Source organism: Plecotus auritus (assembly GCF_963455305.1).
Source record: "Plecotus auritus genome assembly, chromosome: 7".
Classification (NCBI taxonomy): domain Eukaryota; kingdom Metazoa; phylum Chordata; class Mammalia; order Chiroptera; family Vespertilionidae; genus Plecotus; species Plecotus auritus.
In genome coordinates this window covers 13,862,026-13,878,585 of record NC_137774.1, presented here as the reverse complement: position 1 = coordinate 13,878,585, position 16,560 = coordinate 13,862,026, and the positions used below count along the sequence as shown (strand labels likewise).

At 48.7% G+C, this 16,560-nt stretch overlaps 1 protein-coding gene across 4 annotated transcripts in view; it reads left to right on the top strand.

Annotated features, from left to right (window-relative positions):
- The window catches only part of RFFL (ring finger and FYVE like domain containing E3 ubiquitin protein ligase), a 74,639-nt gene extending 58,079 nt beyond the window's left edge, over positions 1-16,560 (top strand). For all 4 annotated transcript variants that reach the window (XM_080679858.1, XM_080679857.1, XM_080679856.1 and 1 more), the window contains 5 exons: positions 5,752-6,162; positions 9,092-9,175; positions 10,116-10,326; positions 11,791-11,814; positions 14,344-16,560. In XM_080679858.1, coding sequence (XP_080535984.1) covers positions 5,752-6,162; positions 9,092-9,175; positions 10,116-10,326; positions 11,791-11,814; positions 14,344-14,525 — 912 coding nt within the window. In that variant the 3' untranslated portion in view covers positions 14,526-16,560. The remainder of the gene's footprint in view (positions 1-5,751; positions 6,163-9,091; positions 9,176-10,115; positions 10,327-11,790; positions 11,815-14,343) is intronic.

The window sequence follows — 16,560 nt, the reverse complement described above, 5'->3', positions numbered from 1 at the left end:
AAGCCTGGCCTGTGCCCTGTCACAGTGCGGGAGCCCCTTGATCCATTGCCCCAAAGAGGTAGGCCGGAGCCAGGGGAGGCCTGTGGACCCCTGGGCCAGGCTGCAGTGGAGGCCTGCGGACTTCCACATGCCTGCAGACCCGGGGCCGGGGCTGAGAGGCCTCTCTGCTGCGGCCCCACCTGCGTCCCCGACACTGCAAGTCCCTGCCCACCCGCGCCTGCTGAGCACGCAGCCTGCTGATTGGTTGTTACTGTGACGACATCCTGACCAATTTTCATATTACCCTATTATTAGTATAGATACCTATATATAGCTATCTATATATATATATATATACATACATACACACACACTTACAGTTGGCCTTTGAACAGTGTGGGGGTTAGGAGTGCTGACAACCCCCCTCCCACCATAGATACATGTATAGCTTTTGACTCCCCCGAAATTTAACTGCAGTTTCTCAGTATCTGTGGGAGATTGTGACCACCTTCTTAAAACATGTTAGTTATACTTTATGGAGTGGAAATGGAGAGAGAAAGAGCACAGGACAGTGATGGTGATCCAGGCTTAGGGGTTCAGCATGTCAAGCATGTTTAAACCTTGGGAGAACCAGGGGATCTAATGAGTTCTTGACATTTCTCAGCCAGAGGGAGAACTAGAATGAGCGAGGAAAGCTCCCCCAGAGACAGGAGAACGATGGTTGGGTGAGGAAGGGAAGACGCTTTATTTTTCTTTATAGTTCACTGCCTGACGTAAATATGTTTGTGGGTTGCCTGTCTTCTCAGGTGGTACATAGGAACAGAGATCTTATCCATTTTGTTCACAGCCTTTTATCCCCAGTGCTTAGAACAGTGACCGCCACATAGTGGTTAGGCAATAAAAAATTTAAATAAATAATGGACAATTGAGGTGAGAACAGTTTGAAAAAGAGAAAGTAGACCAGAGAGTTTCTACTTTCATTGCTTTGTGGCTGACAATTCCATGCTGAGGATGTTCATCGAGGCCAGTCCTGCACTGGCAGCCTGCTAGCTGCTAGAGGTCTAGCTTTGTGGAGATAGAGGTTAGAGGAGAGGAGGACCTTAGGCCTTTTCCCTCAGGCGCTTCCTCTCTGATTAAGGAGGCCCACCTTTGCCAAGAACTGCTAGGAGTCAGCTGAGTAAGGTGAGTACTGGGAATCGGGTTGCTGGTAAATTCGTCATTCTAGCTGATAATTCTAGGAAGGTTTATTGATTTGCAGAGCAGTGGCTGAAGTGAAGGTACCAGATGTGGGGCAAGTGCAAGGCGTATTTGGGAATTGTGAGTGGCCTGTTTGGCCGGCGTGCAGGATGCTTGGGAAGTTAGGGTAGAACGAAGGTGGGATCAGGTGGTGAAGGGCCATGACTGCCGTAGCAAGGAGCTTGGAGCCATCAGAAGGACGTTACACAAAAGAAGACTGATCAGTCCTGTTTCAGGCAGTAGACATGGCTTCACTAGCAACAGGTGTAGCACTCAGGGACTTTTGCCCACTTGACACCTGGTGAGAAGTGATCCGAGGCTGGTCTAGGGTGGTGGCTGAGACTGATCATATAGCTCATTTAGTGAGCACCTCTTCATGCCATTCTCTGTGAAGTAGTACTTGTTAACCCATTTTACAGGTAAAAAATAGGAGACTCGGACACTAAGTTACTTGCTATGAAGACAGATGAAATGTAGGGGAAGAAGGTAAATTTGAAGATGACAGGATATTGGTCATTGTGCCTAGGAGCATCGCAAATGATCAAAATAAGGAACTTTCCCCCCCTATTTATTGGAAAAATAAATGATTGAATATCTACTGTGTCTCAGGCATTGCCTGGGCTAGACAGGCAGAGACGAAGTAAGTCATGCCTGCCTAATAGAGAGCTTGCAGCCTGACGGGAGGTGGGGCAAATACATAGCCATACAAAGAAGATAGAAAGCAGAAGCAAGAACACTTTTGTGGGGGGTGGCGGGGGGGAGGCAAGTTCCAGTTTGGATATTTTCTTGTTACAAAAGTAAGAAATAATTTTGTGTGATTCACAGTGAATTTTGTGAATATTAAGGATGTTTTCTCCAATTAGAAATTTTCATTTGTAATTTCATGCTTAAGTGGATCAACATTCTTATCAGAAGGGTTTGGCGTTTAACAGCCATGGGCTTTTTAAATGTCTTGTCTGAAGCGGTTGAATTTAAATGATTACAGGGATCCTACTACCTTCCTTTTCTTCATGTGGTCAGTATTTTCTGAATGCTCATTCGGTACAAAGCACAGATAACATTAGGGATTTCACAGAGAGAACCTAAGAAAGATGTATCTCCTGCCTTCCCAGAGTTTCCAGGCTTATAGAGAAATGGCAGGCTGTTTTTGCCACAAGCCAGCTATCCCGTCTGGATTGCTAATAATACCTACCGGTGCTAGCAGCCCTGACAGTTCTGTAGCGAGTTTGGCATTCAGCCTCTTCAGTTGGATCAGTTTGCGGAGGAAGATGAATCTGTGTTTGGAAACATGGATGAGGTATTCAACTCTCTGAGTGGAAAGAGGGGCTGGGTTCCTAGGTATTGCAAAAGCTCAGAGATGAGGCAAGAAGGAACCCGTTTGTGAGTACCATACCACCGTATGCTAAGGTTCAATATACATGATCTCATGAGATACCTCCAGTAGTCCTTAGGCCGACAGACCACCTGACTTCTCCGGTGGGGGATCTGATGCTCTGGGAGGTCATCTGTTTTGCACAAGTTCCCTTAGCTAGAAAGTGGACAGCCAGGACTTATCCTGAGTGTGTCACTCCTGGCTGCCCTTTCCCCTCTCGGGGGGATGCAGCAATGAATGCCTGTAGGAAGGGCCATGAGGAGGAGGGGCCGGGAGGGTGAGAAAATGCCAGGGAATATGGGGGGTGGAGTAAGTGAGGGGCGGATTAACAAAGGAGAGCATCTCCCCTGGCATCCATGAAGGGCAGTGTCTGGCTGAGGTTCCACTGCCGGCCTTTTAAATGCTGGATGTGTGTGTTCTCTTGGCATTTATGCAGGCACGTTGGCTCCACCAACTTATCTTTCATGCTACCTTGTTACTCCGCTGGTTTGCACCATTTGCTAGAATTCATACGTGCATGATTCTTTGGCTCATTCTGCCCACATTTGTTGATGGCCAGCTGTATTTCCCTTTCCTTTGTTCTCTCCTGCCTCTGCAAACTGGGATTTTAGCCTCGAGCTCTCTTTCTCCTTTAGGGTGTGTTTCGGATGCAGGCTGACTTCAGAGTCCCTGTTGGATGGTGGTGGACATAAAAGCTAGGTTGCTGATCTTGCACCCAATAAACCACACACACTTAAAAAAAATTAAAAAAAAATATTTATTTCACAGAGGAAGGAAGAGGGAGAGAGAGAATCATTGATCTGCCTCCTGCACACCCCACACTGGGGATTGAGCCCGCAACCCGGGCAATATGCCCTGACTGGGAATCGAACCTCGACCTCCTGGTTCATGGGTTGATGCTCAACCACTGAACCACGCTGGCTGAGCTAAACCACACACTTTAGAAGAAAGAGGAGAGCGTTGTTTAGAGCTGGGCTGATTGAGCAACTCAGGGCTTTTTAATTGTGTCAAGCTAGGTCTTGTCAAACTGCATTGACAAGTAATGGTCCATGTCAGGACCTACAGCATTGTGACATTGAAGCCTCTTCATTTCACTATCAGTCATCCTAAACACATTTTTTTCCCAATAGCAAAGCTTCTGGTATGAATGAACCCCCAAACCCCAAGATATCCGTTTTCCACCTGAGTTGCTCTTGGTCCCAGACCATTAGGAAGCGAGTGCAGCCTTGCGTCCTTTGAAGTCAGTTTTGAACATTTTATTGTCTGGTTATAACTGTGTGGAGAATAGGGAACTTGATATGTATCCTTTCGCAATGCCTTCTAAGTATTTATAGTCAACTGGGTGGTAAACATTATGCCCGCCTCCCCTCACTACATGAATGACACTTAGACAAGACTAAATATAGCTGTCTCAGCTCTGCAGACTTGTGCTTCAGCCCCCCACCAATGTCTGTGATTTTGCCTGCGAGAATCTAAGTCTCTTGGGCATTCTTGTTGGCTTGAATAGAAAAGGAGGAGCAGAAATGTTGAGGTTAATACTTAAGGCACCACAGGATGAAAAGGTTTTTATTTCCATAAACGATGAGTGAGTGTGCCCTTTAGGATCATCCCAGTGTGCCAGGAGTTACCTCTCCTGTGGGAGTGTGACCTGCTCCTGGCTGCAACAGCTCAGTGAGATGTCACTGTGCTCGCTCAGCCTGTGGGGCAAGAGGCTGAGGATTTGCTTCCTGCGAGTTGAGCAAGCCGTCATGTATTGTGTTGTCTGTGATTGCGGGAGCTGCTGCTGCCAGGCGGTGCCAGCTTGCCTGCCAGGCCTTCTTGTTGCCCTCTGAGACACTCTGTACTTTCACAAACGAGAGCTCCCTAATCATGTCCAGAGGGCCTCCTATAGCTATCTAAATATTTGTCTTGGATGTGCTCTCCTGCCCCACTGAATTCCCAGAGCTCTGAGTGGGCCTTCCGGGGGTGAGGGAGCCTGGGCACCAGCCTCTGGGTGGGGCACTGGGTTGGGAGTTTGGAGATGGAGAGCCAGGCTCTTGACCCAGTACCACTGTCAGCTTGAATGGGGCTGAATTAGGCAACATGGCCTGGTGGAAAGACATGACTGTGGGCATCAAGCTCAGACAGACCTTGGGTATGAATCCTAGCTCTGCTGCTTGCTGTCTGCCCGTGAATATGATTCTTCTAACTCTAGGCCTCAGTTGCTTTGTGAAACACAGAGGTACATGAATACCTACTTTGCAGGGTTGCTTTGAGATTTAAATGACAAGCTAGGTATAGCTCTAGCATAGAGTGGCCCTCAGTAAATTTAATTAATGATAGTAATAATAACCACCACCACAACCTTTATACATTTGCTTTCATATCTCAGCAATAAATACAATCATAGTTCAGGATTTGAATCCTGCCTCTCATCGTTAGCTTATATTTCCTAGCAATAATAATAATTAAACAGTTACACTTATTGTGGACCCCTATGCTACATGCATTATCTCTTAACTTTACAACAATCCTATGAGGTAGATACTATTACCACCCCATTTTGCAGATGAGGAAACTGAGGGCAAGAGAAGTTAAGTTACACCCAAGGTGACACCACAGAAATGGAGGAGCGAGACAATAAAAATGTAGGGATTTTATTTTTAAAGAATAGTTTATTGATTTTTTTAGAGAGAGAGGAAGGGAGAAGAAACATCAATGTGAGAATAACATCAATTAGCTGCCTCCTGCACACCCCCTACTGGGGATCGAGCCCACAACCCTGGCATGAGCCCTAACTGGAAATTGAACCCCAATCTCTCAGTGCCTGGGATGACACCCAACCTACTGAGCCACACCAGCCAGGGCAAAATGTAGGGATTTTTTTATTCTAAACCTGGTAGTCTTAATAGCCTTTGTTTCTCTCTCAATAAAACAAATAAAGCCCCACATGGGATAATAAACGTAGTGTCCTGTACATGGATACACAGATGCATACAGAGGGTCTGCTATCTGAGTGCTTTTTACCTGAAATCTTCAAGTTAGCTTGCATCCTTAGATATAGGAGATAGCTTAGTTAAAGCGTGATTGGCGGTCTCGCTCGTCTTGGCAGCCCTAAGCTCCCAGCCCACTCTGTCTTGTTCTCAGAGTCTGATGTGGTTTCCTCTGCCTCTTGCTCTAAGCAGCAGACCTGCCTGGACTGTAAGAAAAATTTCTGCATGACCTGTTCGAGCCAAGTGGGAAATGGGCCCCGCCTCTGCCTTCTCTGCCAACGATTCCGAGCAACAGCCTTTCAGCGGGAGGAGCTCATGAAGATGAAGGTGAAGGACCTGCGGGACTATCTCAACCTCCATGACATCTCTACTGAAATGTGCCGGGAAAAAGAGGAGCTGGTGCTCTTGGTGCTTGGCCAGCAGCCTGTAATCTCCCAGGAGGGCAGGACTCGTGCCCCCACCTTTTCCCCGGACTTCCCTGAGCAGCAGGCCTTCCTGACCCAGCCTCATGCCAGCACAATACCTCCTACCTCACCCAGCCTCCCTTCTTCACCCTCACAAGCCGCTTCTGTTCCTCCCGCCCAGGCTCAGGAAAATCAGCAGGTACGGCTCGTTGGCAGTCTCTGCCAGTTGGAGGGCTCGCTTCCCCTCCTGCCTGCTTGTGGGAGTGGGGTGGCAGCTTAAGTGTCTTGATGATGTGAAACCTTGCTGCCTACTGATGCGTGAGTGGTATTTCCTTGAAACCACACTCAGGTTTTGGCTTTTTTCAGAGGTGTTAACGCACAGTCCCAGGTTTTTGGTGTTTTTTAATATATATATATCCCAGTTAGACATTAAAAAGATTCATTGTTCCAGAAATACTTGAGAAAACTCAGTTAACTCTCCAAATTTAGTTCTGTTCAAAGTGCTCTCCCACGGACTCACCTGTATTGTGGGCTTTCTTAGCGGGGTAGGGAACTGGGTCCTTAGTAGCCATCCCAAGGCGCATAGGAAAGGAAGGAACATGAGAGGGAAGGGAGAGCCGGGAAGCACAATGACCAAGACAAGGGCACTGCTCCTCCGGCCAGTCACTGTTCGGGCAGGTGGTTGGCAGAGGATGGACAGGACGCTGCCCATCATCCTCCCAGTGGGGCCGGGGACGGTGAGCTAAGAGCAGCACATTGACTGAGTTCTGAACAGGCCCGGGAAGTCCAGGAATGAGTAATGCATGGTCTCTGCCCTCAGAAGGCGCCTCTAAGAGGGAAGGTAGGCACACAGACCTAACTGGGATAGGAGTGAGGCGGGTGGACTTGACCACTGTGTAAGGAGTGATGGTGTCCTGTAGGTGAACTTAAGTGCCTTAGTGGGGGGATTAGAAGATCCATTCAGTTTCCACACCCAATTTGTCACTGACTCTGTGGTCACCCCGGGTGAGCTTTGAGTGTTTAACAGTGAGATGAGGTTTGTAATCCCAGGCCACTTTCGTTCTTGCCAGGTGGTGGGAGGATTGACTAGAGTGATGTCACGTCCACAGAGCTTTGAGCTACTTAGCGCTGGCATAGTGCTCACGTTGTCTGTTCCCACCCGGGGAGTGGATGGCTGCTGCCCGTTGATGAGCTCCTCTTTTGCCAGGACCGGGCCCCCTGGTTCAGCTCTGAGGGGCCTAAAGGCCAGCGTGATAGCATACTTTACCTGCAGTAAACTCACTCACTCCCTTGTTGGCTGAGCATGCTTTCCACCCAGCTGGAGTTTAACTCTTCACTAAGCTCCGGCTCTCTCTCTGCTGGGCAGGTTTTACCCCCTGCTGCGACTTCCTCCCTGTGCTTGGCCGAGCACTCCTCTCTGTTTAGGGGGAGCTAGGAGAGCAACTTGAGCAAATGGTTTCCCCCAAAGAGCCTTCAGGTGGGTTTTTCACGGAAAGGAATAGGTTTTAAGCTTCCTGTCATTAACTGGAAATTTTCAGATGCACCTCCAGCTTACAGTATGTGCCAGATCTAATTGGGCACTTCTCTGATCTCCGATGTTTTCAGAGGGCCTTCACGTCAGCTCACATCCCCTGTTCTGGAGAGCGCTACATTTTGCAAGCCAGAAAAACACACACGGGGGGAGTCAAGTAACTTGTGCACGGCCACCTGACAGTTCCACAGTGAGCTGCACCTAGTGTGCAGATCTCGTAGTGCTTGCTCCACCAGGGCTCTCTCTGTTACCTGTAGTGCCTGGCAGTCGTTGCTAGGGAAGGAAGTGTATGGAGTAAGCAAAACTGGACAGATGCTGGTTGTAGATTTTGATTTAGCCAGTGGGCAAAGGCAATATGCTTTGCGGCATGAGATCCAGTTTCTCTTTCCAAGAAAAAAATGGACCTACAAAAGCTGCCTATTCAGGAACAGGTTAGGCGCTGAAAGATTGTTTTGTAACTCCCAGGTGACACCAGGAGGCCAGTCCGTACCACATCTACATGAAGCTGAGAGAAAACGAGAGGTGTTGATAAAGACATGCTTTCGGGTGCCTCCCAGTACCTGTTCTGCTACACACGTGATCTTACTCTCTCTTGGCATTTTTGGTGGTGGTGGCGATTTCTACTTTTCGTTCTTGCTGTAGTTGCTTGCCTCTTCTTAATTAGCTCCATGTACGGATCCTAATCGGGAATGAGTGGCTGGGGCCAGCGGGTGACTGGTTTCCTAGGCTGTCCCCACTACTGGAAAAGGCCTATGGGCTCAGACACCTCTTTGCTTTGGGCTCACAGGAGGCTTTGCCTGGGGGGAGTAGTGGGTGAAAAGGATCTAGTTAAGGGACTTGTGGCTTAGATGGTGATGGGATTAAGAGACTCATAGTTCTGAGTACTCTTTGGCAAAACCTGAAGAAGTTACCTAGGAAGAACTGTTTGAGAGGTTAGAATTCTAAGCAGAGTGAAACTTTTTAAGCATAGGCATTGGTCTTATGTAGTCTGAGGCTAGTAGGCTCTTAGATGCTTTAAAATAAATGTTTGACCAGGTTTTAAGGCAGCTCTTAGTAATAGTGTGCCCTGCTGGGCGGGTTGGACCCATTTCCAGAATGTGAGAGCGGTGATGGGCCAGAAGAGAGGGAGTAAGGTGGTGAGGGTCCGGAAACTGTTTCAGCTGGGCCAGTTGAGGATTTAGCATTGAGGAAGGAAAGACATGCTATGAACAGTTTGAAAAAAGCAGTAGACATTGGTCTGAGGGGCAAACCAAGGATGGAGGGTGGACGTTATAGAAAGGGCAGTTTGGGGTCAGTGGCAGTTAGCGAGCAGCCTCCTGCAGTGGACACGGGATCTTTCTCCCACCGGAGTGTTGAAGGAACATCAGCGATGAGTGGGGTAATGCCATCCTGGCGGTGGGCAGAATTCATGCACTCTGGCTCTCTACCTAACAAAGTCAGTATTAGGGAGCAAGCTTTTGTCACGCTGTCGTGCGAGACTACAGATTTCAGGAGCAGGTGGGAGTCATGGGACATGCTGTGAGCTCAGGACAGGTCAATGCTCTGCTAATCCCTGGGCCATCTCTGCGGATGTGATGGCACCTTTCTCTTTCCACAGGCCAATGGCCACGTGTCTCAGGACCAAGAAGAACCCATCCACCCGGAGAGCACAGCCAGGGCACCTGCTGAGGATGAGACCCAGGTGGGCCTCTGCTTGGTCTGGGTCTGGGTCTTGGCGTTGCCCTTTCCCTCATGTGCTTGGGCTTTATTAGGAACCTCTCAACAGACTCTGAAGTGGAGAGGAGAATCAGTCTGTGATGATAGTCCTGAAATTCTGTTTCAGGGCTCATGTTCCTTCGAAACTATCAGCATGCCAGTGCGGAGTTGGGAGGTCACAGCGGAGACTGGGGCGTCGCATGGCCCATTAGTTTCCAGTCTCTTGACTTTCTGAGAGCTGCCAGAGTGCAGGCCCCAGGTGCTGCTGTGCAAATCTCATTGTTCTTCTGCTTCGAGCACATTGTAGCCATTGTCAGGGGAAGGAGGTCAGATAATCAGGAGGAAAGCTGAGAGGGAGGCCGGCCTCAGCTATGGCGGGGCCAGTCCAGAGGGCCCAGCCGTTAGGGCCACGGAGTTACGGTCAGGGTTGCCCACAGAGGGTTGCTCGCCAGGGAAGCCTGCCTCTTCCGTGGGGAAGCAGAAATCTCTGCAGCGGGAGAGAGAAAGGCCAGCACCATGTGAGGAGGCTTGTGCTGCCACATTTAATCTTCACAGGAACCCAGTGAGCTAGCACTGCTCTCCTTCATGCGGGGGCAGGCAGGCTCGGAGAGAGGAGCAGCTCGCCACATGTTACTCAGCATTAATCAGTGGAGGGGTTAGGATTCAAAGTTGGGGTCATCAGACTGAAATCGGTGCTCCTTCTCTTACATGCGCTGCTGGGTTTGTGGCTGTTGGGCCTGAGCAGTGTGGGCCAGGCAGGGACTGGTCTTTTTCAGTGCAAAGCACTGTGCCAGGTACTCACCCTGCCTCTGTTCCTGCTTCTGAGGTCAGTCACCAGAAGACGGTGTGAGAGTGCTTTGGGGTCCTTGGGAGAGAGCCAGGGGAGTTTAGAGCTTAGCCCACCAGTCTCATCTCTGCCTGTTTAGTCCGTCGACTCAGAGGACAGCTTCGTCCCGGGCCGGAGGGCTTCTCTGTCTGACTTGACCGACCTGGAAGACATTGAAGGGCTCAATGTGCGGCAGCTGAAAGAGATCCTGGCTCGTAACTTCGTCAACTACAAGGGCTGCTGTGAGAAGTGGGAACTGATGGAGAGGGTGACGCGGCTGTACAAGGATCAGAAGGGCCTCCAGCACCTGGGTGAGGGCCTGAGTGGCAGCTGTCACTCCACAGCATTACAGCATCTTCCAAGAAGGAGTCCCCTTACACGTTTGCCCCATCTAGTAATAGCTGTCATTTGGAGTTGAGTGCCAGGACTGGGTTAGGCGTTGTACACATTTATTTAATCCCCAGAGCAGCCTATGACATAGGCATTATTCATCCCCTTTCTATTTTAGAGCCAGATTGGAATTGAGAATTTCCTGGTCTAAGTTCATGGCCTTTCCCACTGTATGTCACCCCCACCACACTCACGACTACCTCCAACAATACTTAAATTAAACAGTAGGGAGATTAGGAAGCAAATCCTTGCGCACACTGTGTGAAGAACTGTTATACTAGTACCTGGGCTTTTCCTTTTATTCATTTCCCAAATCATTCTACATGGTATCATTTTCAGGTGACTTCCAGTAAAGTGTCTAGGTCTGTGATCACGTGAGTTCGGAAAAAATACTTTCTGCTATGACACCCCACCCCCAGCCCCTGCCCTCGCCGCTCCGTTACTGATTCGTGGTAGATACTTTACTAGTAAAGGCAGAAAGTCCTGCAGAAGAGAAACGTATTTAGCTGTTTTGAGCTCTGCACATCCTGAAATGATCTCACTTAGAACCCTCTCCCCTTCCCCTCCCTTCCCTCTCCTCCCCAACTGATTTAGTTCCTTCAACATTCCCATTCCTTGCATGCTAACAGTGATTGAAGTCAGATTTCAGGCTCTCCTGTCCCAGGAGCTCAGATTCATCAGAGTTGGGGACGTCTGGCCATTCACCTGATCAGGCTCACTCTTCCCTTTGGGACTGTCCCCAGAATTGCCCTAGAGTTGTGAGGACATAGAGAACAGGAGATGGGAACTCCCAATGGGAACTTCATCAGGATGCCCTGGCTGACTGGAACAGACTTTACCTTCTTTCCTGACTTAATGCTAGCTTTAAAAGCAATAGGAATGGGCCCTAGCCGGTTTGGCTCAATGGATAGAGGTCAGCCTGTGGACTGAAGGGTCCCAGGTTCGATTCTGGTCAAGGGTTCCCGCTGCGGGCTCGATCCCCAGTAGGGGGTGTGCTAGAGGCAGCCGATCAATGATTCTCTCTCATCATTGGTGTTTCTCTCTCTGTCTCCCTCTCCCTTCCTCTCTGAAATCAATAAAAGTATATTTTTAAAAAAGGCAATAGGAACAGGTATTGTGCTTATGCAGTACCCTTCCTGCTTGGCAGTTTTGTTCATGCAAACCAGTAGAGCCCCCCTGTTCTGAGACTAGACCAGACACACCAGCAGGAGCTTTCTGAGTCCTCAGCGTGTGCAGTGAGTGGGGAGGGCGGGTGTTTCTCTGGGCTCTCGGCTACCCTGGTTCCCAGCAGGGAAAGAGCAGAGGTCAGAAATGAAGTCAGGGAGGTTGGAGGCTTTCCTGGGATCATCACATATTCAGATGTCTTCTCTCTCTTTCCTTTTCAGTGTGTGGTGCCGAAGACCAAAATGGTATGTATTTGTGTCTGTTTGGGAATGGCTCATGCTCTTAGCTCTTCTCTCCTTCCCCTCCTTCAGCCCCAGTGGAAGTCTGAGCATGCCAACATCTGGACAGAGGGTGTGAGGAAATTCACTGAGAGCCAGGGCTTCGCGGCATCTTTCGAAATTCCCAGGGCAGCATATCTGGGGGCAGACTGATTGGCACATCTCTGGGCTACCAGACTCAGAAGCCAGCATTTGTGAAATACTTACCAAAGCGGTTCATTTTTCATTGTCCTAGTCCTAAGGCACACCTTCCCCTACACTCAGTTCTCCTCTTCAGGGAAATCACTTGGGTTGTTTAAGTTTCCGTACCGACCAAGAAGAAAGGTGATGATCTGAGCGAGCCTTGTTTGTCCAGGGCTGGGCAGTGGCCCGAGCTGCCCTGGGGACAGATCAGGCAGGTGTCACACATGGTGCTCTGTAGGCACAAGATGCATATCCCAGCTCAGCTGCCACACATCCACCTGTGTGTTAAAGACCACCCGAGCCTTTGGGTACTCCCAGAATGCACTGCGGGAAGCTGACTGGGTTTGGCATCATTCTAAAACGCTCTGGTCTACCTTTGTGAGAGCCTCAAGGCTGTATGGTTGTGAGCTCCTCCCCAAGAGAGAACATTCTCAGAGTAGTGTAAGAGACTGCAGAGCATTTTGAAACTTTCAGAAGACGCCGAATTATTACTTAGTAAAATGGCCTTTTGCTCAAAATGGGACCGAGTCTTCTGGCTGATAACTTATCAAGAGTTGAGCTCTTTTCAGTTCCCCCAAACCGTTTGGGGTTCTAGATCTACTCCCTCACCTTGGTGCCAAGATCATGCTGATCTACTTGGTGTCTTCCTTTCTTTTTCTGATTCCCTGGGAGAATGCTGGCAACTGAGTTGATGAGTTTATTGTTATTCCTGAGAGAAGTAATCAATCAGTGATGACATTCTGTCAATTATTCCTGCTCACTTTAGGTATTTGTGTAGTTCAGCCCTTTCCAAACCTTCCTTGTTAGGGCTAATAGCTCCTCAAAGGGGTAAACAGGTCTCATGACCTTTCACAGCCAGCCCACTGCAGTGTTTCTAGTCTCCTCTATTTTGAATAGTTCAGGAAACAGGAAAAGAAAGTGCAGAAGCAACAGAACCCTGAGGGGTGGGGGTGGGGGAAGGGGAAGGTGAGGGTGGGGGGAGGGGTTCCTTTGGGAATGGTAGAGGTGACTGGTACAGCCCAGTCCCCTATTTATGGCTACCTCGTCCAGGCTACCTGGCTGGGGTGTCTGGGGTTTTGGACATGAAGGTTTTTCTGTTTGTGCAGCTAAACTAGGATGCTGGCCCACTGTGTCTCACCACTCAGATAAGAGGGTGAGCTGTTAGGAAGGAACTCTATGCACTGAGCATTTAATACCATCTTGGCCACTGCCCAGAAGGCCCCTGGGATCTGAATTCTGGCTCCTCTATTTAGCAGATGTGTGCCTTGGGCAGGCCACGGAACTCTGGCCTCAGCTGCTTCATATATAACATGAGTAGTAGGAGAAGGTACTTCGTAGTTTTGTGAGGATTCAGTGAGTTAAAATATGCAAAGCTCTCAGGACCTTCCTTGTCTGGTCCCTGCAAGCATTCCGTAAGTGTGAGCTGTTATTCCCTGGGGAGATGTTAATTTATTAGACATTTTGAGAACACCTACCACATGACTGGTGTTTCAGGGATTCAAAGATGAATATCTGACCTCAGAGCACATAGCAAATACTAAGAATGCAATTGTAGAAACGGAATGAATTTGTTGGATTAAGGAACTCATAGTATAGTGGGAAGAGAAATAGGAAAATTTAAACATTCTAACCCAGTGTGCTGAGCACTCATGGAGGTACGCATGCAGTCCTGTGGGTGCAGCACAGAAGAGGGACCTGCATAATCTGTTGGGCTCTTGTACAAGGAAGTTTCTGAGGATGCCTGGGAGGCAGGGGAGTTTGTAAGATAGCTCAGGGGGCCCCCTGGTCCTTGGCTTTATTAAATTGGGGATATGTTTACAGGTAAGCCTTGCTATCCTTAATCACTCATTACAGTTGCATTTATACCTAAACTTTTCTGAACCACTTTTTATCTTTTCAGCATGTTCTGCCTCAGGGGATAATGAGTCCCTAAGTGCCATTCACTCTCTGTATTACAGCAGCAATTGTCTGAAAATGATTTCTTTTGAGCTTTGAGGACTTGGCTTATTTAGTTCTCATGTTCTAAATACATTTAGAACATGAGAACTAAATGTATTTAGAACATGAGAACTAAATGTTCTAAATGAGAACTAAATGTTTAGAACATACGATCTACAGATACTTTGTTCTTCAAGTCTAAAACCTGGTGTGTGGAGGTGCGGCTTAGAGCAATGGAATTGGTTACTGGAGGAGTGTTTCCTTGGGGTCCTGGTTGAGGGGAGGTGTGGGCTTTAGGGGTTTGTTCATAGTGTGCCTGTGCTCTCCCACCTTCATACACACACTCTGCCCCTCTCCTGCCCTGTGTTTGTACAGGGGGAGCAGTGCCACCCAGCCTGGAAGAGAACCTGTGCAGGATCTGCATGGACTCACCCATTGACTGTGTTCTGCTGGAGTGTGGCCACATGGTAACCTGTACCAAGTGTGGCAAGCGTATGAACGAGTGTCCCATCTGTCGGCAGTATGTGATCCGAGCTGTGCACGTCTTCCGGTCCTGAGGGCTTGGTACCGGCTTCTTCAGTGCCTTACAGGGACACAGTGCGAGGTTTCTGGGCTCAGGGTTGGCAGCTGCAGAGGGGCAGGCTGACAAAACCTGCAGTGTTCCCAAGACCAGGGCAAGCAAAGATGCTGTCACCTCTGAGCATGCCTGTCTTGCACGGAGGTGCACCTCTTGGCTGGCAGAGCCCGAGGCAGTGAGAACATGTAGATCGCTTGGGCAAGTCCCTGTTTCAATGATCTTGGGTGATGGAAACTGATGGAGAGAGGACTTTCCAGAACTTGGACCGTATCTTCCCCGCTTCCTCCTATACCCCACCCCCTGAGCTGCTGGCTGTGTTTCACCAATCAGAAGTCCTGGTAGAAATGGTTCTCTTCCTCCCCAGCACATTTGGATTTATTTCTGATTTCACTGGCTTTCTCTGCTTTAACCTACCTTCGCTAGTTTCTTGCTACATTGCCTAAAATCTATTTGTTTCCTCAGACCAAAAAGATGTTAGCTTACTAGACCAATAATGATTCTCCCTAGGACAGAATTTGGACCAGTCAACTTCTCTCTGGTGAAAATGAAACACAAATGCTATTGAAAAACTTCCAAGTCATTAAGAGCTGCTTCCTTCAGTGCTGGGATTAGCTGTCAGTCTCCCAACCCGACCTTGGGAGCCAACGAAGCATCTTGTTCCCAAACTGCTGGGAAGTTCCAGTGTCTGTGAGATGGTGCCTGGATCATCTCCGCTGCTTTTGAGGCCCGACTTAGCACCATCCTTCATTTTAGTTGGAGAAAAGGGGGAGTGTTGGGTGGAATCAAAGGCTTTGTGCTTAACTCTGACTTCTCCAACGGACAGGGGTTCTAAACCCCTCGCCCCTGTGAAAGAAGTCTCTCTTTCCCACAAGATTCAAACATGGTTTCACTCAAGGCATCGAGACTTAGGCCAAGAGCCTGGCTCTCTCTAGCCAGTCTTCTCATAAGTTCCTGGGACCAGATCTGTGAGACACAGAGCCCCTCCAGGTATCAGGCACCGAATGAGGCTGGTTTCAGCCCTTGAGCAGACAGCTGGAAGCCTTAGTTCCCCAGCTTGGTGGGGACTCCCTCCTGTTTCCTTTCTCAGTCTACTGATGTGGGGGTAGATGAGGAAGAAGCATTCTCTGGGCTCTCTAGGAAGGGTCGTGCAATGAGTAGGTCGTGTTCTCGAGCCCTCTTAGGGTCTTTACAGCACTGGAAGAACTGAAGGGCTAAAGAAATGTTTGCTGGACCAGCTTGGCCAAGCACAAACACATGCTCTCAGAGGAGCTGTGTGCTGCCATTACCCATGGATGATCTATGCAAACCCTAAACTCCCGAGGGCCTTGGCACACACCCTCCCCCGCAGTGCAGCCAAGATAAGAACCAATCGTAACTCTGGAAAGCAGTGGGAAACCTCCAAGAGGACCTGTTCATTGGTACAGACATACTTGGCTTTCCCTCCATCATCAACCACTAATCCCGTGGGAAAACCAAATTTCATCATTAGTTGTCAACTAATCACTGGGCCACTTACCTCAACATTATACCAAGTCCTGGATGATTTAATTCTGGGCCATAGCCTTTGTAGGAACCGGGGAATGGAGATTTCCCTGTGAAGACATTTTTTGCTGGACAGTCAGTACTATAGTTTACAATGCCTACCAGTTTAGCAAAGGATTCAGCTACTCAGTTCCATTGTGAAGCAGGTCTATGTATATGCAACTCAGTTAACCTCTAGCAATAACTTCAGGGTAGAAGCTGGTTCTCTTCCTACTTAAAACTGGCTCAGGCCTTATCTCTCCCTGCCTCCCAATTTCCCTCCTAACATGGAAGATAATATGGTAATGGTTGGTTTGTAACCTCAGTAAGAATTAGAACTGATGTCATTTACTCATTTTGGAGAAAGAACTTGCCTTTAAGTCTTCTAACCTCTTTTGGTGACGGTTTTCACTTAAGAAAAATAGTGTCAAGCAACCCTTTTTTTTTTTTTTTGTATTTTCTCTATTACACCAAATAAAAGTTGGGAATTCCAA